The 26460-nt window shown below is 37.8% G+C and overlaps 1 protein-coding gene, 1 long non-coding RNA gene and 1 pseudogene across 2 annotated transcripts in view; all 3 read left to right on the forward strand.

Moving 5' to 3' along the window:
- The window catches only part of FASN3 (Fatty acid synthase 3), a 1015587-nt gene extending 996604 nt beyond the window's left edge, over window positions 1-18983 (forward strand). The window contains exon 10 of the mRNA XM_067760036.1: window positions 18849-18983. Coding sequence (XP_067616137.1) covers window positions 18849-18869 — 21 coding nt within the window. The 3' untranslated portion in view covers window positions 18870-18983. The remainder of the gene's footprint in view (window positions 1-18848) is intronic.
- LOC137236949 (uncharacterized) lies at window positions 131-5880 on the forward strand. Its single transcript, XR_010948723.1, has 3 exons — window positions 131-428; window positions 5293-5643; window positions 5786-5880. It is a non-coding gene; the product is annotated as an uncharacterized lncRNA (long non-coding RNA).
- Window positions 6027-13758, forward strand: LOC137238720 (uncharacterized; annotated as a pseudogene).
- Window positions 18984-26460: the final 7477 nt, after the last annotated feature.

A 26460-nucleotide genomic window follows, 5' to 3' on the forward strand; every position in this document is an offset into this window, starting at 1 on the left:
ACATACTTATGTAAATGAAATGAGTATTTACGACGCCAAAGATAACGGTCCTTGCGCTCCTTTTTTTATTTCTATGAAAGTAGAAAATCTTTATTATTTTCCATTTGCAGTTTAACAAGCAAGGAGCGTGGAGTAAAGTTATAAATGTTCAGTGTTATTCGGAAACTATTATTAAATAAATTAATTAAATAATGGACCAGGCAACCCACGTGGCACAGCCGATAGGTGATACGTTGCCATTATTTAAAATGTGGGGCCTGAGTGATGATTTGTGTTCGCTATTAAAAATGCTTGAGATCACCTCTTTCCTTATTTTGGAAACTATAGAAGTGGATGATATAATAACTCTTTTTGACAAATTTTATACTAATTATTTTGGTGAGATGTTCAAGTACAAGGCGGGTCTTAGAGAATGGCGAAACAGTATGGTAAGTAGGCGTATGTTTCTAGATCTAGAGCACTTCTACGTAATTTGATCTGATAGGAATTGCTCAGTTGCCATTGAATTTATGTGTAGAAAATCGAAGATGAAAAATCTCCATTCGGATCGAATTACATACATAGTGGGGTTTGTTGTTTCTATAAGAAATTATAACACGGTGGATTCCAGCTAAGCGCCGTTAAAGTAAAGTTTTATTTGAGCACATATATAGAAAAAGTGATACGTTCCGGTATACGGTTAACAAAGGACTGCAAAGAATATTAAAGAGCAATGTTTCATATTAAAGTTATAATGAGAGAAAAGAGTATACAGTTACATATTGTTGTTTGTTACATTTCGTTATAAAGGGTGTTTGGTACTGAGCGTAGTCGAACTACTTGGATATTCCAACACCTCCCCTCCATGTCGTGAGACTACATTACATCGATAGAATTCCCAGGGCTGCAACGCATTGGCGATGCTTCACGGCACTTAAGCCTTTAGTTAACACGTCTGCTGGCATATCTTCTGTTTGTAGGTATTCCAGACCGATTTTACCACATTGATAGCATTCTTTGACGAAATGGTGACGCACGTCGATGTGTTTTGTTCGCGAACGATAGCCTATGCACTTGATAAGTTTTTGCGCGCTTTGACTATCATTCAAAAGTAAAATTTGTTGGCTTGGCACGCCTAGGTCATTTAAAATGCCCTGAATATATAGCGCTTCTTTTGTTGCTTCGGAGATAGCCATATATTCAGCTTCCGTCGAAGATAATGCGACTGTGCGCTGTTTTCGCGCTTCCCAGCTGATTGCCGCACCCGCCAATACAAAAGCATATCCCGTATACGATCTTCTATCAGCAAGGTTTGCTCCCCAGTCAGCATCAACGACACCGTATATTTCTTTGCTGTTTTTCTCGTAGAGTAAGCCGTAATCTTTAGTACCGTTTAAATATCGAAGGATTCGTTTCGCCGCCTTCCAGTGTTCGTCGTTGTAATTTGTATTGAACTGACTCATGTAATTAACAGCATATGCTATGTCAGGCCTCGTTGTTACAGCTAGATACATTAAAGCACCTATCAGCTTTTGAAACGGGTACTTTACCATGACCTCTTCGTTGGCTTTCTCCGGCTTTGTTAATTTGCAATTGCTTTCCATTGGAGTACACGCAGGTTTGCTCTGGCTCATGTTAAAGCGTTCTAGAATTGTTTCAGTATAGGTTTTTTGAGATAAAAATACATTGTGCGAATTTAAGTTTTGCTTAAAATCTATACCAATACAACGTTTGACGGGACCAATGTCTTTCATTTCGAATGATTTGCCCAACTCTCTTTTCACTTCATTAAGCCACACCTTATCATTTGAAGCGAGTAATATATCATCTACATATACCGTGATCATTAAAATTTGTATACCCTCGCGCTTAATAAATAGGCATGGGTCTTGTTTTGTTGCCTTCAAACCCATAGTATGTAATTTCTCGGTTAACTTGTTGTACCACATCAAACCGGATTGACGCAAACCATATATCGCCTTCTTTAGGAGGCAAACTGGATCTGAGTACTTCTGCAGGCCTGCGAGCCATTTTTTGGTTGTATCTTTGACATCTTGAGTGATATACGTAATATTCTTACTACCCAACGGGTAGCCGGATTCAAGTTTGGTTAATGTTTCTACGAGCATTTCTGGCACTTCCATGAATACACTTTCATCGAGTTCGCTATTGAGGTGGGCAGTAACTACATCCATCTGGTGAATTTCCAAATCCATTTCCGCTGATAAAGCCGTTAGTAGACGGATTGACAATGAACGTGCTACTGGTGAATAAGTATCTTGGAAGTCTTCGCCTTGTCGCTGGGCGAAACCCTTTGCTACTAGGCGCGCTTTCTTTCTCCCATCATTTTTCGTTTGGAATACAAGACGATTACTGACAACTTTTCTTTGGGAAGGACGCTGGACGATATCCCAAGTTTTGTTGAATATTTGCGCCAAGTATTCGTCTTCGATTGCTATTTTCCACGCAGCAGTGTTGTCCGTAATCAATGCTTCACGGAGACTCGAAGGGTCTACGCCGAGGCAGGCCACCTCACATTCCTCGAATTCATCTTCTTCTGTGTCGCTTTCGCCGGAGGAGGCGAGATTATAAATTTTCTTAGGTCTACCGCGCAGCCCTAATCGCAATAGCCTTGGTCGGCCTTTACCGCGTTTTGGTTCTTTTACACCTGTGTCACCGTCACAACGATTCTCATTACTAATATTTTCTTTGTTTTCGTTCTTTCTCAGTTCGATTTCAATTAGATTTTCATTTTCTTTCTCAAAAAACTCTTCATAATTATTGTCGAAACCGGGTTCGTTTACAAATTTAACGTCACGACTGATTATTATTTTTCTATGTTCTTTCGACCACAAACGGTAAGCTTTAGATTCGGAGGAGTATCCTACAAACACGCACTGTTCAGCTCGGGAATCGAATTTACTCTTTGATTTTTCTTTATTTAGAACATATGCTTTCGAACCGAAAACTTTCATATGAATAACTGTCGGTATTTTATCTGTCCAAGTCTTATATGGAATTTCTCCGGTCGACTTTGTTATACACCTGTTTCGTATGTAGCAAGCTGTATTAATGGCCTCCGCCCAAAACGATGGCGGAACACCAGCTTGTTTCATCATACACCTCGCCATGTCGACTAGCGTACGGTTTTTGCGTTCTGCCACCCCATTTTGTTGGGGTGTGTGCGGTGCTGTTAAACGCCGTTTAATACCATATGTTTGCAGGAAATTGTCAAAATTACTGTTGCAGAATTCACGTCCGTTATCCGACTGCAGTGACTTGATTTTTTGACCCGTGAAATTTTCCGCGACAGCTTTAAATTTTTTAAAAGTTTCGAATACTTCGGATTTTTGTTTTATAAAATATATTTCACACCAACGAGATTTATCGTCTATGAACGTTACAAAATATTTTGCACCGCCGTTTGAGGCGTGCCTCATTGGTCCACATACGTCCGTGTATACGATTTCGAGTAACTCGTTTGTGCGGTTACCAGTCGCTTTAGGAAAAACAGCTCGAATTAACTTCTCACTAATGCACACTTCACACTCCGACATATTTTGATCGGTCTCAATTTTTAGACCATGAACATTGCCATTTTTAGCCATATTTTTTAAATCATGTTCATTTAAGTGGCCCAATCGGCTGTGCCACAAATCGACGTTGTTTTTTGGTTTTGCCAAAAAAGCTGTACTTTCGGCCGCATTTTTCACAAAATATAAGTTTTCATCACGTTCAGCTGAGAACAACACATTTTTATTTTTATCGATTACCAACGCATCGTTTTGCCGAAAATGCACTTCATAGCCGTTATCGGTTATTTTCGATACCGATAGTAAATTAGTGCGCAGATCCGACACATAAAGTACATCTTTAAGCGTTATTTCTTTTTTGTCCATTGTCATTCTCACATCACCGATACCGTTTATAACTGTTGAATTTTCGTTTGCTAAATTGAGCACTTGATTCACTTCAGACATCGCGAGGAACTTGTTTTTGTTGGAACTCATGTGCGATGTGCAACCACTGTCTAGGCACCATTTTTTCTTTCCATTTGGACACAAGAATAAGGATTCGGTGACGTTTAACGAAGCAGTTTGTTTTTCGCGGCATTTTTCTTCCTTTCTTTTGTGCATTTTGTGATCTACCTTTGATCTGCACTCTCTCGCGATGTGACCGCCTTTCCCGCACTTATAACAAACAATATTGCGATTTTTCGATGCACTATGCTGGGTATTGTTGCTTTTATAACCGGTCGTTTTATTTTGCCGGGTTTTGGCATAAAGCACGTCGTTTTCACTTCTCTCATCTTTAGCTTTTCTGGACTCCGACTCTTCCAGAATCTTAACGCGAAGTATGTGGGGTTTTGGTAGTTCATCACGTGTTTCTAAAGCGCACCGAAACGTTTCGTAAGAATCCGGTAAACTATAAAGGAGCAATATAGCTAAAAGTTCATCACCGATTTCAACTCCGATTTGTTTTAATTTAGCAACAGCGTCAAAGTAGCCATTTAAATGGTCTCTAACCAAATCACTTTCTTTCATACGTGCCAACGCAACTTTCTTCAAGAGCGTGGCTTTTCGCGCAGGTCCCTTTGACTGATACGTTGATTCTAATTTTACCCACATTTTCCGCGCGTTTTCGCATTCGGAAATCAATCCTAACTCACTGGCACTCATGGCTAGCGTAATATCAGCGCACGCTTTTTGGTCATTAGTTTTCCACACTGCTGCTTCTGCAGCCTCAGTGGGACATTCCTTGCTACCGTCAACGTATGACCACATGTCGTTTTTTACGAGGATTGCCCGCATTTGTAGTCGCCACGTGTCATAATTATCCGCGTTTAGCGGCTCGATCCGCACGACACCAGCCATTTCTATTTTTTTTTTTTTTTGATTAATATCACCGCTCGCGTAAATAGGAAAACTTTTCGTTTTAAATTAATTACTTAAGTCCGACTAAAATACTTTAATGCACTTGTGGGCTGGGCCCATAACCTATAAGAAATTATAACACGGTGGATTCCAGCTAAGCGCCGTTAAAGTAAAGTTTTATTTGAGCACATATATAGAAAAAGTGATACGTTCCGGTATACGGTTAACAAAGGACTGCAAAGAATATTAAAGAGCAATGTTTCATATTAAAGTTATAATGAGAGAAAAGAGTATACAGTTACATATTGTTGTTTGTTACATTTCGTTATAAAGGGTGTTTGGTACTGAGCGTAGTCGAACTACTTGGATATTCCAACAGTTTCCCCTTACGTGCGTAATGATATTGTATCTATTAATCTGTTCTCTCTATTTTTTTCAGAACAAACCACTCCTAAGTGACAGGCAAACTTTATCAAATAACAGTCGAGTTGTGGAGTGGCTGGAGAAAATATCTTCAAATATGAGTATTTCTAGAGAGTCCACATCTTCAGCCCAATTACCATCAGTAGCTTCAATAAATAAAACTATGCTTATAAATCTTTTAAAAAAGCTCAGTGAAAGGGCAAATGACGCTGACGTATAACGAAAATGGGTATTTGGACTCAAAGAACCAGAACACAGTAGCTCATTGTATTGTCGATAGTTACATCGGTAACTCTGTGAAGATGAAATACGCAGAAATGCAGAAGTGGGCCAATGCCATCTGTGACGTTTTCCAAAAGAAAAATCGGTAAGTATAAAAATATAGTGCTTATATTTTGTAATCACTATCCACATATTCATAAAAATTAAATAAGTTTATAAAAGCTGTGTAAATGATCTATAAACTTATATATTGTATATTACTCTAATACGAATATTTTAATATTTAGGAAACGTACTATCTGGCTAGAATGCAGAACAAAAAGAACCCTACAGGCAAATTATTTTCACGCTGGACGAATGCAAATAAAAGTGCCTTAGCACCAAAAGCTCTCCCAGAGGACCCGGAGCTGATTGCTTCAGTTTCGTCCGGTAGGTGTAAAAAGTTTTTAAAATCCTAAAATTTACTAACTTTTAACATGTTGAGATAACTATTGCGAACGAAAATATTGGTTACATCACAACTGCAGTCCATGGGAACAGGTTATAACGTATTGGAAAGACACATCGAAGACTAGAGTTGCAGAGATTAAAAAAAACGTTTCTTTAAATGCCATCTTTAAGGATTGGCCGCGGTATAGTGACTACAGTGGATATGATCTCGTAAGTATCTGTTACTTAGTTAGTTTTTTATATTTATACAATTTTATTCAATTCTTACAAGATTGAAATCGACTTTGAAAGCCTTTACCCAGGCATAGGAAACTTGTTGTTTCTGAAATTGGAAACCTTTTATAAGAGCATATTGGATATTTTTGATAAAGAAATAAAGGATCGTCCTTCCCGAGATTTATATTTAAAACACATATACAACAAGAGTATTTCAAATGGTTAGTATACAGTTTCATCTTAACTGTTAAATTTTGTTTTAATTATTATCTCTATAGATTCTAAATATTACATCACAACAATTCTTCTGCACGCCTTGCTGCCTCCTCAGCGCCTTAATAAAAACTAGTATCGCCTGTGGTCGAAATTCGACCAACGTGTATTTTTTTCAACTCAGTCTATGCATCAAGTGTTGGAAATATAGCAAACTGGTCTAACTTACTTAACTTTTTCCTTAAAATTTTGAATTTGATCTAAGACCTTGTACTTTTTGATTGTATTTTCTTAAATTTTCTACAAACTTTTCGCGTGTAATTATAACGTTTTGGTATGGAGTTCCTTAAACAAAAATATAAAAATTATGTAAAATCAAATGAAATAAACATAGAATTATGGTGAAATTACTTGAAATTGAATTGAAAAATATGTTTTTCCACACCACCCGGAAGTTCCCCGTTGGCGCGCTACCGAAGTTAGTTTTGGGAGCTCGGTTCCCCAGTAGACCTATATAACCCATATACATATATCGCCCATTTACTTCAATTGTGTCATAATTCACAAAAAAACGAACTTTTAGTTAAAACAGAAGAAATTTGCTAAAGGAATTTAGCCTATTTCACGCCACCCGTTTAATTTTGTATAAATACATATATAATATGTAAGTGTGACACAAAACAAAAATTTCGAGTAGAATAGCGGATACCTTCATAAAAAATAAAATTAAAATATAAAAAAATTATGTAATGAGAAAGAAAGCAGAGTTTACTAAAAACTGTTAAATTAAAGAAAAAAATAAAGTACTTAAATTGGGAAAAAATTAAGCGAAGTGAACAAACAGTTCCATATAAAAACGCAATAAGTGCACTTAGACTTTTTCCGGGGTTTAATGTGATCATTGTGGAAATATGAAGATTGTAATGTTCGGATATTTAATGTTGGGACTCCCATTGAGATGTACGTAATTAATTTGTATTAAATTTGTAAACACTCCATTTCATGAATATATATGACCATATCTACGATAAAATATCGTCTGTGAACAATACAATATTAAGATATAACAAATCAGAATAAATTAGAAAGAAAAGAAAAACAAACAAAAACATTAAAGTTATTCACGCAAACATATTTACTAAAATAAAATTGATTTCATAACTTTAAGCGACATAAAAAAATTAGGGTTATGGGATCTAAGCATCCTATTAATGGATATAAAATCCACCAAAGCGTAATAATAAAGTAATATACTGACTATGCACGCTGTGATGCCGGTTGCCGTTTTGACCTAAAATCAGAGACGTTTCGGGACGTTTTTTTGTTTCGTTTAATATACAATGTGAAATTTTCCGATTCAGTCAAGTTGCAGTTAAATAATAATAAACCAATTTGAAATAAGAGAATATATAATAAAATAAAATAAGAAGTAAAATAAATTAGCATAAAAGGCAATATAAACAAGTAAGGAAGGCTAAGTTCGGGTGTAACCGAACATTACATACTCAGTTCAGAGCTGTGGAGACAAAGTAAGGGAAAATCACCATGTTGTAAAAAGAACCTAGGGTAACCCTGGAATGTGTTTGTATGACATGTGTATCAAATGGAAGGTATTAAATAGTATTTTAAGAGGAAGTGGGCCATAGTTTTATAGATGGACTCCATTTAGGGATATCGCCATAAAGGTGAACCAGGCCTGACTCTAGAATTTGCTTGTACGATATGGGTATCAAATGAAAGGTGTTAATGAGTATTTTAAAAGGGAGTGGGCCTTAGTTCTATAGGTGGACGCCTTTTCGAGATATCGCCATAAAGGTGGACCAGGGGTGACTCTAGAATTTATTTTGTACGATATGAGTATCAAATGAAAGATATTAATGAGTATTTTAAAAGGGCGTGGGCCTTAGTTCTATAGATGGACGACTTTTCGAGATATCGCCATAAAGATGGACCAGGGGTGACTCTAGAATTTATTTTGTACGATATGGGTATAAAATGAAAGGTATTAATGATTATTTTAAAAGGGCGTGGGCCTAAGTTCTATAGATGGACGCCTTTTCGAGATATCGCCATAAAGATGGACCAGGGGTGTCTCTAGAATTTGTTTGTACGATATGAGTATCAAATGAAAGGTGTTAATGAGTATTTTAAGAGGGCGTGGGCCTTAGTTCTATATGTGGACGCCTTTTCGAGATACCGCCATAAAGGTGGACCAGGGGTGACTCTAGAATTTGTTTGTACGATATGAGTATCAAATGAAATGTGTTAATGATAATTTTAAAAGGGCGTGGGCCTAAGTTCTATAGATGAACGCCTTTTCGAGATATCGCCATAAAGATGGACCAGGGGTGACTCTAGAATTTATTTTGTACAATATGGGTATCAAATGAAAGGTATTAATGAGTATTTTAAAAGGGCGTGGGCCTAAGTTCTATAGATGGACGCCTTTTCGAGATATCGCCATAAAGGTGGACCAGGGGTGACTCTAGAATTTGTTTGTACGATATGTGTATCAAATGAAAGGTATTAATGAGTATTTTAAAAGGGCGATGGGCCTAAGTTCTATAGATGGACGCCTTTTCGAGATATCGCCATAAAGATGGACCAGAGGTGTCTCTAGAATTTGTTTGTACGATATGAGTATCAAATGAAAGGTGTTAATGAGTATTTTAAAAGGGAGTGGGCCTTAGTTCTATAGGTGGACGCCTTTTCGAGATATCGCCATAAAGGTGGACCAGGGGTGACTCTAGAATTTATTTTGTACGATATGAGTATCAAATGAAAGGTATTAATGAGTATTTTAAAAGGGCGTGGGCCTAAGTTCTATAGATGGACGCCTTTTCGAGATATCGCCATAAAGATGGACCAGGGGTGACTCTAGAATTTATTTTGTACGATATGGGTATCAAATGAAAGGTATTAATGAGTATTTTAAAAGGGCGTGGGCCTAAGTTCTATAGATGGACGCCTTTTCGAGATATCGCCATAAAGGTGGACCAGGGGTGACTCTAGAATTTGTTTGTACGATATGTGTATCAAATGAAAGGTATTAATGAGTATTTTAAAAGGGCGTGGGCCTAAGTTCTATAGATGGACGCCTTTTCGAGATATCGCCATAAAGATGGACCAGGGGTGACTCTAGAATTTGTTTGTACGATATGAGTATCAAATGAAAGGTGTTAATGAGTATTGTAAGAGGGCGTGGGCCTTAGTTTTATAGGTGGACGCCTTTTCGGAATATCGTTATAAAAGTGGACCAGGGTTGACTCTAGAATGCGTTTGTACAATATGGGTATCAACCGAAAGGTGCTAATAAGTGTTTTAAAAGGGAGTGGGCCTTAGTTCTATGGGTGGACGCCTTTTCGGAATATCGCCATAAACGTGGACCAGGGGTGACTCTAGAATGCGTTTGTACAATATGGGTATCAAATAAAAGGTGTTAATGAGTATTTTAAAAGGGCGTGGGCCTTGGTTCTATAGGTGGACGACTTTTCGAGATATCGCCATAAAGGTGGACCAGGGGTGACTCTAGAATTTGTTTGTACGATATGGGTATCAAATGAAAGGTGTTAATGAGTACTTTAAAAGGTCGTGGGCCTTAGTTCTATAGGTGGACGCCTTTTCAAGATATCGCCATAAAGGTGGACCAGGGGTGACTCTAGAATTTGTTTGTACGATATGGGTATCAAATTAAAGGTGTTAATGAGTATTTTAAAAGGGAGTGGGCCTTAGTTCTATAGGTGGATGCCTTCTCGAGATATCGCCATAAAGGTGGGCCAGGGGTGACTCTAGAATTTTTTTGTACGATATGGGTATTAAATGAAAGGTGTTAATGAGTATTTAAAAAGGAGTGGGCCTTAGTTCTATATGTGGACGCCTTTTCGAGATATCGCCATAAACGTGGACCAGGGGTGACTCTAGAATGTGTTTGTACGATATGGGTATCAAATTAAAGGTATTAATGAGGGTTTTAAAATTGAGTGGCCCTTAGTTGTATATGTGAAGGCGTTTTCGAGATATCGACCAAAATGTGGACCAGGGTGATCCAGAACATCATCTGTCGGGTACCGCTAATTTATTTATATATGTAATACCACGAACAGTATTCCTTCCACAATTCCAAGGGCTTTTGATTTCGCCCTGCAAAACTTTTTCATTTTCTTCTACGTAATATGGTAGGTGTCACACCCATTTTACCAAGTTTTCTTCTAAAGTTATATTTTGCGTCAATAGACCAATACAATTACCATTTTTCATCCCTTTTTTCGTATTTGGTATATAATTATGGCATTTTTTTCATTTTTCGTAATTTTCGATATCGAAAAAGTGGGCGTGGTCTTAGTGGGATTTCGGCCATTTTTTACACCAATACAAAGTGAGTTCAGTTAAGTACGTGAACTGAGTTTAGTAAAGATATATCGATTTTTGCTCAAGTTATTGTGTTAGCGGCCGAGCGGAAGGACAGGCGGTCGACTGTGTATAAAAACTGGGCGTGGCTTCAACCGATTTCGCCCTTTTTCACAGAAAACAGTTATCGTCCTAGAATCTAAGCCTCTACCAAATGTCACAAAGATTGGTAAATTTGTGTTCGACTTATGGCATTAAAAGTATCCTAGACAAATTAAATGGAAAAGGGCGGAGCCACGCCCATTTTAAAATTTTCTTTTATTTTTGTATTTTGTTGCAAACATATCATTACTGGAGTTGAATGTCGACATAATCTACTTATATACTGTAAAGATATTAACTTTTCTTTTAAAATTTGAATTAAAAAAATTTTTTTTTTAAAAGTGGGCGTGGTCGTTCACCGATTTTGCTAATTTTTATTAAGCAGACATATAGTAATAATAGTAACGTTCCTGCCAAATTTCATCATGATATCTTCAACGAATGCCAAATTACAGCTTGCAAAACTTCTAAATTACCTTCTTTTCAAAGTGGGCGGTGCCACGCCCATTGTCCAAAATTTTACTAGTTTTCAATTCTGCGTTATAAGTTCAACTCACCTACCAAGTTTCATCGCTTAATCCTTATTTGGTAATGAATTATCGCACTTTTTCGATTTTTCGAAATTTTCGATATCGAAAAAGTTGGCGGGTTATTGTCCGATATCGTTCATTTTAAATAGCGATCTGAGATGAGTACCCAGGAACCTACATACCAAATTTCATCAAGATACCTAAAAATTTACTCAAGTTATCGTGTTAAGGGACAGACGGACGGACGGACGGACATAGCTCATTCGAATTTTTTTTCGATACTGATTATTTTGATATATGGAAGTCTATATCTATCTCGATTCCTTTATACCTGTACAACCAACCGTTATGCAATCAAAGTTAATATACTCTGTGAGCTCTGCTCAACTGAGTATAAAAATTTAATGTTATATTTTTGTAACTTTTTTTTTCGTTCAGTATAAGACGTACTTTATCTAAAATGATAATTAATTCTGCAAATGCAAAAAAATTTTCGGGCAAATTTGCCATTAAAAAAAAAATAAAAAAATTAGTTAGTTTCAACTAAAGTTAACTCATTATTTGCAATTTCATGTTTTTTTGAAAACAACTAAAATAAAAACAAAGAATCTGTTAAATAAAGACTTATGTATTTACGTGTAAGTGAAATTTGCCACAAAAAATGGGCCGGTCAAAAGTAAATTCTATTTACGCTTTTTGGTACGCTACAAATTATTTTGGAAATATTTTTTAGGACTTTGGTAGAGGCTATTATAGGTAAGTGGCAACAATGGGAAACCATGTTTTAATCTTTCGCCGTGTAGCGCGTACGCTTATGTAGGTTTGTGTCTTAGAGCACTAACATAATTTGTTCAAAGATGGCGCGCTTTTGTGCAAGAAAGTAAATATCCATATTTGGAGAGATTGTTGGATTGACAAAAAACTTTTTCTAGTAATTATAAACAAATAGAGTAATATTTGTTAACAAAAATAGGCCTATGCACTGCGGCTGATCTATACGAATCGATTCATATCACTTTTATATGATTTTACGTATGCTAACTATGCGAAACCGCCTGCCAATTTTTTGTATGGAAATTTTGTTAGCGAATTATTATATAGATAGTGGGTAATATACTGCCTATGCAATACAGCCGCTATGATGCCGGTTGCCGTGTTTTTGGGACGTTTTTTTGTTTCGTTTAATATACAACGTGAAATTTTCCGATTCAGTCAAGTTGCATTTAAATAAAAACAAACCAATTTGAAATAAGAGAATATATAATAAAATAAAATAAGAACTAAAATAAATTAGCATAAAAGGCAATATAAAAAATGTAATGTTATACTTTATCTAAACTAAGGATTAAATCTGCAAATGCAAAAACATTTTCGGGCAAATTTGCCATTAATTGTTATAAATAAGCTAGTTAGTTTCAACAAAAGTTAACTCATTATTTGTGATTTCATGTTTTTTTGAAAACAACTAAAATAAAAACAAAGAACCTGTTAAATAAAGACTTATGTATTTACGTTTAAGTGAAATTTGTCAAAAATTAATTCTATTTAAGATTTTTTGGTACGCTACAAGTTATTTTGGAACAATTTTTTAAGCTTTTGGTAGAGACTATTATAGGTAAGCGGCAACAATGGGGAACCATATTTGTATGTAGGTGAAACATTTGTGCTTTCGAATTTAGCGAGTATACATAAAATTTGAAATTCACATTAGAAAACTTAGATAATTGTTCCCAAAGACGGCGCGCTTGTGCATAAAGGTTTAGGTCTTTGAAATTCGCATAAGGACACTTAGATAATTGTTCTCAAAGATGGCGCGCTTGTGCACGAAAATGACGTACGATATTTGTATGAATTGTTCGAATTTACAAAAAACTTTTTCTATTAATTATAAACAAATAGAGTAATATTTGTTAACAAAAATAGGCCTATGCACTGCGGCTGATCAATACGAATCGATTCATATAACTTTTATATGATTTTACGTATGCTAAGTATGCGAAACAGCCTGTCAATTGATTGTATGGAAATTTTGTTAGCGTATTAATATATAGATGACAAAATGATTTTGTCACTCTCGTAGCAACACCGAATGATATTCAACCTAAAGTTGTGGACATAATTAATCAGTTTGCTGAAAGAAAAGAGAACTGTCAACCTAGAATTATTGCAGTTGGAACTGATATTACGTGTGTTTCCGAATTTTATATTTTTGCGATTGCAAAAAATGGAAGTGCTACTCCTATATGAAGTGCGTTGACATTATCATAAAATTGTCATAGGTTTTTAACACCGAATACTCACAAAGAAGCAAACTAGTATGGGCATTTTTGGAACAATATTTTTTTGAGTTAAAATCAGAGGATTTTTCTTCCGTTGCAAATCTTTTAAGCAAACTAGTATAGTATTTATACGCCCTCTACAATATTTTTAACGAAAAAATTACCTATTCTTTGCTTCATTTGTACAAAAGTTCATCGAACACCGAATGACCTTATTAAACATTTAAAGTCTAGGCATGGTACCCCAACAATTTATGAATTTGTTTGTAAAGAAGACAAGTGCAGTCAAATTTTTAACAATATGTTCAGATTTCAGAATCATTTTACAAAGCATACTAAAAGTAAAAGAAGTGGTGAATTAGGAGGACTTAAACACAGTTCCCAAATCGCGACGAATACTGAAGCAAACTTGTCGTCTGAAACACCCATAAAACAAACATTTTCGTTTAATTTAAAGAATCAACTATATCATTCCTTCTTCAGCTACATGCAAATACAAATTTTTCTCGAAGAGACGTACTTGATATTAAAAATTCTGTTGAACAGTGTTTTTTGATACCGATTTATGAATCTTTAAAATCATTACCTACAGTCAATGAAAACAATAGTTCACTCGATGAAATAATCCAAACCCTTTTCTGAAGTAAGTTCTGAATATAAATTTCTTAAAGAATTAGAAAAACTAAATTTGTATAAACCTCCACATAAGTTCATTTTTAGTGAAGATCTTTCAGAAGTCGTACTATATAATAACCCTTCTTTATCATTAGCAAGAACAGAAATGACAGCAACAGACATAACTTTTCAAATAAAACGTTTTTTCGAAAGTGAAGGTGTTTTGAGAGCCACTCTTTTAAATATGGAGCACTTTTTGAAAGACAATTTTTATTCTCATTTTCTCAATGGTGATTATTGGCCAAGCTCAAAATATGCTGAAAACTATGTATATATACCTTATTTCCTATACCTCGATGATTTTGAGATAAATGATCCATTGGGATCAAAATCCGGACAACAGAAAGTTTGTGGAATATACTATAGTTTTCCAAGTATACCACTATGTCAAATTAGTAGACTTGCAAATATATTTGTGGCAGGGTTTATTAAGAGTACTGATGTACATGATTGTGGAACTAATATTTCCGTCACACCTATAATTGATATTTTCAAAAAACTTGAAATTGACGGTCTGGAAATCAACGCAGATGGCATTACTTATAAACTGTTTTTTAGGTTAGGGCAAGTTTTGGGCGACAACTTGTGACTAAATACTGCATTAGGATATGTTCCTTTGTTTTCTGCAAATTACTTTTGCAGAATATGCAGAAGAGAAAAAATACAGACCCGCTCTGATTCCGAAGAGATTCCCGGTTCGTTGCGATATAAAAATAATTATAATTACGATGGCTTACTTTATAATCCAGCACAAACCGGTATTAAGCATAATGCAATTTTTAACTCGTTGCAAACCTTCCATGTTACAGACAATATCGCATGTGATATTATGCATGACGTATTCCTTGGTATATGCAAATACAATCTTTCTAAAATTTTATATCATTTCGTCTACAAGTAAAAGTTTTTTTCTTTAGATACTCTAAATTACAGGAAACAAATGTTTCAATACGGTGATACCGAAATTGGATACATAAGTCCACCTATTCAAAAAGACCATATAACTAATTGTTCATTCAAAATGAATGATAAGCAAATGAAAACATTTTTTCATTTAATACTTCTCATGGTCGGAGATTTAGTAGATTCAAATGATTTAGTTTTTAAATTCCTTATATTGTTTGTAACTTTAATTGATAAGTTACTTTTACCAAATTACAACGACAATTCTCTAAATGACTTGCGATCTTTAATTAAACAGCATAATAACGCTTATCAAAGTATATTTAAAGAACACTTAAAGCCAAAATACCACAATCTGGTGCACTATCCATCTATAATAAAAAAGCTAGGGCCTTTAAAATACTGGTCAGTTAGATTCGAAGCTGCACATCAATTGCATAAGCAATATGCTAGAAATATTTCCTCTAGAACTTTGGCTATAAAATCATCGCTGAGTTTCGCAAATCTTTTATTGAAAAACGATTTTTTGCAAGAAGAATATACTTTTAAAAGTATTGAAAATATTAAACCTGAAAATAGTATATACTTATCTTCATTAGTGTCGGATCTAATCTTATATAAAACAACTGATGAACTTAATTTTCAAGGCACTGTATTCCGCATTGGGCATATAGTCACAGTCTCTCATGGCGAAAGTATAAATATTTATGAAATATCTCATTTTTTAATAAAAAATAATAATGTCACGATTTGTGTAAAAAAATTCGAAAGTATCAGTTTTTCAAAAAAATATCAATCGTATTTAATAGGTAATTCCAGCAATGTATATAATATAATACACTTTAAAGAACTAGATGGGTCACCCACACATTTTTACAAACTTAATAATGGACTTAAAGTACTAAGATTAAAAGAATATTGGCACTGAATGTATTCAAAACACATGATTTTTTTGTATTTCCTATTTTTTGCAGCTTGTGTTTTTGTATAAGAATAAACGTACAGTATTATTTCTCAAATAAACTAAAATTGGTTTTTTGTTGGGCATGTATAGGGTTAAATAAGTAATGAACGCTCCCTTTAAAATTTGAAAGATATCTCTTCGAAAATATCAATAAGAACATCTTCTCAATAATATGTGAAACCTCTTCGACAATGTCAAAATGAATATCTTCTCAATAATATGGAATATCTCTTCGGAAATGCCAATAAGTACATCTTCTCAATAGGTTGTGATATCTCTTTGGAAATGCCAATATGAACATCTTCTCAATAATTTGTGATGTCTCTTTGGATATCTTAATAAGAACATCTTATCGGTAATATATGATATCATTTAAGAGATGTCAATGAGAGTCACTGGCTATTCTTCGAAGATATCTTTTTGAATACTTTGAAAAGTTTATCTTTACAAATATATAACGAACATCTTCTTGAAGAAAATCCATAGAGATATCAGATCGTTTTTGTTTTATTTTATTAGGTACTTTTGGTTCTGTGTATATTTCTACAGTAAAATCTACTCCGATCGTAGTGGAATTCAAAAGCAGTTATGTATGATAGACATAACATGTAAGGCGCGATAACCTACGAAGAGATTTTGGGCCGAGCTTCTCTTCCAATTTGCGTCGTGCTCCTCTTATTTTTCCTTCAAATTGGCTGGACAAGACCTACTTGTTGTATGCCGACTCCGAACGGAATCTGCAAGGCAGATGAGGTTTCACTGAGAGCTTTTTATGGCAGAAATACATTCGGAGTGCTTGCCAAATACTGCCAAGGGGCGACCCCGCTTAGAAAAATTTTCTTCTAATTGAAAAAACTTGTTTCTAAAGTTTTGATATTGCTTTTCCTGGGGCGTGAACTCAGGATCTTCGGTGTGGATGACGGAGCATGCTACCATCACACCACGGTGGCCGCCAGATGTATTATGGACAACCCTTTGAAATATGCTTACCGAACTTATCAGAATAAAGGAAAGGGATGAGAACACCTGAGTATTCATTTCATTATGGGTAAAACTATGTACACCATTTCAAGATTGGATTCTCGAAAGCGTCATTTACAGTTTAAAATTGAAAATTGGAATTTTGAAAACGTCATTTGGATTCTAGAATTGTAAATTGGATTTTAGAAAACGTAATTTGGATTTTCGTAAAATCTTTGTTGTGTTTCTTAAAATTAATTTCAAATAGTAAAGAAAAGTCAATTGGAATTTAGAAAATATAAAATATATTATATTTATGCTGTCTAAAATCCAACTTACATTTTCTAAAATCCAATTGACTGTTCTTTACTATTTCAAATTATTCTTAAAAACACAAACTGGATTATAGAAAGGGTCAATTGAATTTCAGAAATAGTAAATTTTATTTTTTCATTGTCTTTGAAATCCAATTAAAATCCAAGTGACGGCTTTTAAATCCCAATGACGGTTTCTTAAACCCAAAGTTCTGTCTGACGCCGACTTAAAATTTGAATTTCAAAAAAAAAAAGAAAAGAAATCTTGAATTTATTGAGCAGATGTCAGAGAAAAGATCTGCATAAATGCGGTTTTCAATACCAAAATTGCGAATGTCGCACCAGTTGAATAAGTTCCATGATAAATGACCACACATACACATTGCTTAAGAATATATGCAGGAAAGTGATCAGAGACTATCAAAGGTATCAAAGTCGAGAAAAATAGAGAGAAGATAGAAAAAGCAAAGCTGTTAGTGCTGGACTAAGTTCTAAACAATAGACCACAAGAAGAATGGAGCTTCCAAGAGAGGCATTGTCTTATTCGAAGCAAATTAAAACCTGACGATTATGATAACTATAACCAGGGCTGTTCAAAATGTTTATATTGAAGTGCAAATCACAATACATTTACAAAATTATATGTACACTGCAACTTTTTTAAATTGCAAAAAAAAATTTTAAATATTTGACGAATTTTGATGGGCCCCTTAAAGAATAAATTTTTAATTGAAATTTTTCTGACTGCTACAACATTTTTGACCAATTTTTTGTTGTCAATTTGTTAGTGTAAATTTGAATATCATACCCATATTTGTAAAACTCCTATATTGCTTCTACAGGCTAGGTACACTCACAAACATCAGAGTGTCGATATATTGATGTTTAAATGTTTTTGTTTTTGTATACAATAATCGCATGTACCTAAATTTAAATTTTTTCTTGTCCCACATGTATGCTGCTTCAATTACAAAAATTGTGTAGGCTGTCTTGTTTTGATGTCGAATATAAAACTCATTGCGAGCATTTTCTATTAGCAATCATGGCGGAACCATACAAGGTGGCAGCACGGTGACATACCTAAAAACATAAATAAAAGTTCCCTGTACTTTGTTTTTGTAACTAGATGGACTAATGTCAAAATCTTACTGCGCCAGAAGTTTATGTATCAAATCATATTAAAAAAGTACAAATCAGCTCTCACCGTGCTGCCACCTTGTATAGTTCCGCCAGGATTAGCAATATCATACCGAAGTGCCTTGGGTTCATATGGAAATGCTTTTTCATATGAAATTCAGGAACTTTCAAATGAAACGAATTTATATGTGAGGGAGTGCTAGGAAATTTCTCTTTATGTATATTCAAAGTGTGATTTTTTATCTGTGCTTATTCTTCAGAGCAAAATTGGGCGAGAATAAAGGGACCGCTAGTAGATAAAGGAACACAGATCTCGATAAGGAAGAAAGGCACCAAAGCGTGGGGTGCAAAGTACTGGCAATAAAATTCCTAATGAAAACAAACAAATAAAACCAGTCGAAGATGACAACGCAGACGACAGAGAAAGACAATTCAATAGAAGCCTTAAATAAACAAAGGCCGGGAATGCAAATTAACAGGAACATCGTTAAATCGTGAGAAGTATAAAAAAAAACCAAAACGTTGTACCGGGAAAGAGATCGAATACAGATAGTCGCGGTAAGCCACAAACTGCCTGACTAAAATATTAAGTTATGGATTTTTTCTTAATTCAAAGGGAATGTGCAGGTAAGGGTTATCAAAAGCTTTAGGAATGAACAAGATTTTCCGATGAAAGAAAGATACGTTTTCAAAACGAAATTTTGATACAGCTTCAAAACTTAATCTAAATGGCAATGTGAATGGCCATAGGAAATGCCCTGGTTAGGTTAGGTTAGGTTGAACTGGCCGGTCCATGAGGACCTCGCATAGACTGATTGAGTCCGTAGTATAATTAGAAGTTTTTTTAACGACAAAACTGAAAAACTCTATCAAAAACCAGGACCTATGTTATAAAATAACTCCGTCCTCTTGGCAAATACTAGAAGCTTCATAGGACTTAAACCACCAGCTGCTTCTACATCTGACAGCTGTATCACTCCTAATAGCTGGAGTCCTAGCCTGGCAAGTGCAGGGCACAAGCACAGAACGTGCTCGATCGTTTCCTCCTCCAACCCGCACTTCCTATATCTGCTATCACTGACCAAGCCTAATTTAAAGGCATGTGACGCCAGAAGGCAGTGTCCAGTCAGAATACCCATCATGAGTATACAGTCCTCTCTTTTTAATAAGCTTTGTTAGTCTAAGGTTGTAAGACCTACACATAATCTTCGACATTTTACGGCCCGCGCTTGAACCAACGCCTTTCCCCCTTGGTCGATCATGTGCACCTCTCCCCTTCGCTTAATCTCGCCAGTCTAATTGGGGCGTCTACGGAGCAATCTTCAAGGGATGCGCCCTTTTTAGCTAGTTCGCCCGCTTTTTCATTCCCATCTATTCCCATATGCCCTGTCCCCATTCTCTCCAAAGACTGCTTACATTGTTACACGCATTTAGATGCTATGCTATGCGAGATTATTGCCTTAATTACTGCTTGACTGTCAATATAAAAGTTAACACGGTTGCAGCTTAAGCTATTCTCCTCCAGGGTTTCTACTGCTTTGATTATGGCTAATATTTCCGCTTGGAAAACGCTACAGTAATCTGGCAGCCTGTAGGATCTGCTTATTTCGGATCAGCACAGTATACCTTCCACTACTTTGGAACCATCTGTGTACACATGTATCGCCTCGTCCGCCATTTGCGCACCCTTGCGCCAACCGTCCACCTCTATTGTGGCCTTAAGATCTCCTTCGAAGCGCAGATAGGGAATCAGGTAGTCTGTTCGTCTTGTGATTGATGACGCTATGCTACTATAGCCATATGGTCGGCGCTCAAGCTGCCCGAGGCACCGAGCCTGGTTGCAGTTGTTAATGCTATGTTCCTTGCTACCAGGTCTACAGGTGGAATGTTCAATATGGCATACAGTGCAGCCGTCGGAGATGTTTTCAGGGCTCCCGTAATGCTAATCATCGATAGTCTGCATACCCCCTCTAATTTTCTGATGTATGTTGTTGTTTGTGTGGCTTTCCTCCAAACAAGAGCTCCATAGTATAGAATAGGGCTTACAAAGGGAATGAGAAAGGGGGGAGGCGATAAGCCCCACGTACACCCCAGTATTCTTTTACATGCATAGAGTGCCACTGAGGCCTTCTTCACCCTCTCCTCCACGTTGAGCTTCCATGACAGCTTACTGTTTAGGATGATTCCTAGATATTTTGTGCAAGGTTTCTCCTGTAAGGTCCCCTCTCCTAACTTAGGCCTGGTCCAATTTAGGACATTGTACCTCTGTGTAAACAAGACGATATCCGTCTTCTACGCATTGACTTTCAACCCGACATTAGATGCCCAGGTATGAATATCCTGAAGCGCACGATCCATCAAAGAACTAATCGTTGTTAGGCACTTTCCACTTATGACAATTGCAACGTCATCTGCGTAAGCCGTAAGTTTTACGGGTCCCTCATCGAATCGCCTGAGCAGTTGGTTGATGTACAGCGTCCACAGCAGAGGTGATAGCTCCCCTCCCTGCGGCGTGCCCCTGCCCACTGATTTCGTAGCCTCGTACAATCCCCATTTTGAAGTAATCTTCTTGCAATTTAACATGTAGCCGATCCATCTGGTTAAGGCGGTATGTACTTTAATGTAATTAAGACCATCCATAATCGCCCATTTAGCCTCGGCAATGTCCAATAAGACTCCTAGAGCATACTCCTTATATTCGATGGATTTCTCTATGCTTATTACCACCCTATGCGGTGTCTACCGACTTGCCTTTGGTGAACGCAAGGTTTTGAACAGAAACGATATTAAGCTAATGGGTCTAGAGTCTTTGGGATGCACGTGACCGATCTTCTCCGCCTTTGGTAGGAAAGCTATACGAGCAATTCTCCAAGAGTGCGGTACATGATTCAGCCTTATGCACCCGTCGAATATTATTTTAAGCAATTCCACGACCGCCATACTTGAAATTTGTAGCATGGCCGGGAATATACCGTCTGGGCCCGGCGATTTAAACCAAGAAAACTTTTTCACTGCCCATTCGATCTTGGTATCGGTCACCAAGCTCGGCACTACCCGCTCCGTTATCGAAGCGTGAGTGATGTCTGCCGGCTCTTCTAAACCGTCTCCCGATGGGAAATGTCTGTCAAGAAGCACCTTAAGGTATTCCTTACTATTACGTGACCATTCCCCGTTCTCTTTCTTTATTAGTCCCTGGACTATGTTTCCCCTTGCTAGGACTTTTTTCAACCGTGCTGTTTCGCTGGAGCACTCTATGTCCGTACAGAAACTTTTCCATGAGATTCTCTTCGCTCTGGAAATTTCACGCTTGTAGATCCTCAGTAGATCCCTGTACTCGTCCCGACGCGGTTCGCTTTCCGCGGACTCTGCGAGCTTAAACATTTCTTTTACATGTCTTCTTAGAAATCTCAGCTCATTGCTCCACCATGGCGGCTTTGCTTTTCCTCTGAATCTTCTTAGAGGGCAAGCTTTGTTATACGCAGTCATAAGCGTCCTTGTTAGGAATTCATTCGACTCCTCCAGTTCCTCCACATTGGCAACCTCTTTGGGTTGTCCCAGTTTTGTTACTACACGTTTCTGGAATTTAGTCCAGTTCGTTGACTTTGGGTTTCTAAAGGTTCCTCCCTTCTCTCCCCTCTTTAGGGGGATGTTGAAGCTGATATATGCATGGTCGGAGAAGGATGGACTATCAAAAACCATCCAACTATACCTTGATATATCACGCTCGGAGCTCAATGTAATATCCAGAACATTGATGGATGATGGACAAAGGGGACATTTCCCCTGTTGGCTATCTGCAAATTGGTTTGCAGGATGTAACAAAATAGAGATTCGCCTCTGTCGTTCTTATCTGTTCCTCCCACGCATTGTGGTGCGCATTTGCATCTGCGCCTATGACTAACCACCCTTTGCGCCCTTCCTGTACTAGCCTTTGCACTCCATCCGTGGAACCTCCGCAGCATGAACCATGTAGCAGGACGCCAGGATAAATGCCTGCTTATTCTTTTACTCAACGGCCACCGCTACGAGGTCCACAGTGGTGTAGTTAGGCAGCATATATGAATGCAGCTCTTTCCTTACCATTACTACAGCTCGCACCCGTCCTTCCGTTTGCGCGTAGTAAAAGCAGAACCCGCGCGCGCTAAGTCTAGAAACCGTTCCTTCCGATGGAGCCTCGGCTCCTGGATCAGCTACACGTCAAACGAACCCTCTTTAAGGGTTAGGAGGAGTCCGCTCGACGCCACTTTACTGTGTTGGAGGTTTATCTGTAGGAGTCGCAGCACCATTGGGCTATTTGTCGCCCTCCAACACCTTCGTCGTGTTGTCGTCGTCCTCCCCTTGCCCTTTTGGTTGAGAGTATTTGAGGCCTCCTTCAGACTGTTGTGCCGGGTGTTCCTCTGTGCGAGACACAGCACCATTTGGCGGTTGGTCCTCTTCTAACACCTTCGTGGTGGCGTCGGGGACCTCCACCTGTCTTTTTTCCCTTAGGCTTTTGAGGTCCTTTTCGACTTCGCCCACCTCTAGCGTGTTAGGATTTTTATCCTCGGGTCTTCTTTTCCTGAGTCGTATATAAATTTTGCCAGTGCCAAAGGACATTTTGCCAAGCTGCGTGTACAAAATATCCTCCGCCTGCTTGTTTATTTGGAAGATGTAGAACTGGCCTTCCTCGGTAGGCCGAGAAACAGTAAGTGCCTTCCAATCCTGTGTCGGTATGTTCGTATTCTGATTCTGCAGAAGTCGCAGTGTATCATCCGTCTTCATCACGCATGGTATCCATACCATAACTTTTGGTACCGTGGGGATTTGCGCTTTATCCACCACCTCAAACCGCGCGTTCGTGCCTTGCTTTTGGAGGTTTGGAACCACTTCCTCCAGCCACCGCAAGCTCGCGATGTTGTCGCACGCTATCATCTTCACACCATTATATCATCCCCCCGAATCAAAGGTTGGAAGGGGCTTACTTGGTTGTTCCCGCATCAGCATTAAGCTAATAAGCTCCCTTTCAACAGATTTCCACCTTTCAGTAGTCATTTGTCCGAAAGGACTGCTACGATCAACCAGCGCCACAATCAATGAATGCTTTGCCATATCACTCATCTTCTCGGGAAAAGTCGGAGTCTTAGTGTTATCTCCCTTTGCCACCTCCGAGAAAGCCGGAGTCTTAGCGTTACCTCCCTTTAGCACCTCCGTGAAAGCCGGAGTCTTAGCGTTATCTCCCTTTGGCTTATCTCCTACTTCCGTAGTTGGAACTTCCCTCTGACTCGCAGCTTTCGAGGTAGTTGCTACCTCGCTCTTGGGGCCCATCAGTCTTACAGCTTTGGGCCTACTTGTCTTGTCTATGCGAATGCCCTGCCTCGCGGCTCTAGGACTGGGTCCTTTCTGCCTCTTGAAAGTAGGCTTGTCGCCTTCCGCCGAACGTTGCCTCTTCATTCTGCCATTCGACGCTTCTTCCTCCTCGTACCAGTTGCAGAACCGAGGGTTTCTCCCAGCAAACTTTCTGAACTGCCTTCGACCTACTTCCACCTCCTCATGGGTCCATTGCAAGCGCTCGATCTCCACTTCTGTTGGGTCGACCACTGCCCCCAAGCGTTGTACAAATCTAAGTGCTGCACGGTACTGCGAGAGAGCTGTTTTACTTCCTCTGCTCGTACCGTTCTCCACTTTTCTACTCCGTTTTCATTTGTCTGCTTCTCCAACGCGGAGTTCATTGAATCAGCACTACTCTCGCTCCCCCAGTCCTACGCATCACTTAATGCGTATTTGTCGTCCTTGGCTTGCCACTCAGTCCTCCTCTTATCATCGTCCTTATTACAATAAGGTAATAAGTCGTTCATCTTGGTCGTACGACCACCTGCCCGACAAGGCAGGGTCAGTGGTCCAGTATTATATGCGGGAAAGAACCGTCCGCCACAGCAGCGCCCCTTACTGTGGTAAGGCCATAGATACTTCCCGAGGTGGCCCGGTATTGGGAAGGCTCCGTTGGAATACAGCCGAGTTTTCCCCTGGCTGCAAATCGTCCAATAGGCACGGTCCGCATAACACCCTGGATTAGGGGGTTGGCAGTTCTTGGTCACCGACCGAGGCGAAACGGCGTAAATGTCAGTCCTAAACAGCTCCGCCTCATAGTCGGGCGCTATGGAGTTCGGCTAAACCTTCACACCAACGACAAGGTTCCTACCCTAGTGAGGGGGGAAATGCCCTGATGGCCTAATGAAAAATATAGGAGGCATTGATAAAACTAATTATTTTACGGGAATCGGTACAAGTTCACCTCGCAAAAGGAAAAACTTCTCAAATTTGCTTGTAATATCAGATTTATCAGCGAAAGTTCGGGTAGGTAATGACGTAAGTCCAGTTTAGTCTCACCGATCAGCTTTTACCAATAACGGTCAGCAGAAATGCAGAATTCAAGAGAATACAGCTTTTAAAACCAGCAAAGATGGAATTAAAGAAAAACATTGCTCTAGGTGCAAAAGAAGGAGGCTCCGTACCTCTCGTAGTTACTTAGCCCTTGTGATCAAGTGCGTTATACTTAGTCATTAATAAGTTCTTTTCATAAGGGTTGAAATAACTCCCATTTTTTATCCGGTTTTCGTTTCAGTGAAAGGCAAAGATGTTTTCGTTTGTAACCACGATAAAAATACCTGCCAGGTACAACCGTTCTTGACATTATTAACGTTTCTTCGCAATGAAAAAATTTTCAAATTTCTCAACTGCACCTACATTGCGGCCGTCTTGGTGTGATGGTAGCGTGCTCCGCCTAACACACCGAAGTTCCCGGGTTCACGCCCCGGGAAAAGCAACATCAAAATTTTAGAAACAATTTTTTTCAATTAGAAGAAAATTTTTCTAAGCGGAGTCGCCTTTCGGCGGTGTTTGGCAAGCAGTCGGAGTGTATTTCTGCTATGAAAAGCTAACATATACTTTGCAGTGTAACGAACCCCGTTAGTCGGGTTTATAGCTGGGGTATAACTCAGCGAATGGGTTCGCCTATACCAGTGGTTCCCAATATTTTCTAGGCCAGGGACAACTTTTACCTTTCTGTTGGTGCCAGGGACCACTAGTTAAGTAGGTATAATAAAAAAATTTAAAAATCAAATTGAACTTTATTTAAAACCTCAATGGGTATTTATGTACACAAAAATAAATTTAAAAAATGTTCGGTAATTTGGTATCAATGTGATTTTTGAGCTTGTATATTCTGTACGAGCTCGTGGATCCTCGGACTAATGCTGTTGCTTAAAGCTACACGCAGATCATCACTTACTTCCAAACGATTCCTTGCCTTGTTTTTAATTACCGACAAAGCAGAAAATCCCTGCTCACATAAATAAGTCGTTGAAAAACATATCAAATAACGCAAGGCAATTTCTCGAAGTTTGTTATAAAAAATAGCTTTTTTACACCAAAACGACTCTATTGAATTCGATTCAAGAGCATCCTTGCAGTTTCTGTCATTTTGGAGTTCTATCAGTTCTTCCTGGATTCCTTCAGCAACTTCACTTACGTTCATGGTAAAAGGGCTACGAATCAGTTTTTGATCAACTATAGCTTCTTCGGCATATTCTGGAATTAACGATTGAATTCATCAATCAACATTTGTAAATGAGTTTTAATGTTTTTTTGGATATTTGCTACACTCGAGCCATACTCTTTGTCTTCCACAAGAGTTTTAAATGTCGCAAACGCAGAATAATTTTTTTCTTCAAGTTTACTTATCCACAACTGAAGTTTGCAAATAAAAGCTCGAAGTTTGTCTTCAAAAATGAATATATTTCCGACGTTTTGTAATTGTTTATTTCCGGAACCTTGCAGTTGCATATTCAGTTTATTCAAATGTTCGAAAATGTCCACAAGATAAGCCAAATTTAG

This window comes from Eurosta solidaginis, chromosome 1, assembly GCF_040869045.1.
Source record: "Eurosta solidaginis isolate ZX-2024a chromosome 1, ASM4086904v1, whole genome shotgun sequence".
NCBI classification, from domain to species: Eukaryota; Metazoa; Arthropoda; class Insecta; order Diptera; family Tephritidae; genus Eurosta; species Eurosta solidaginis.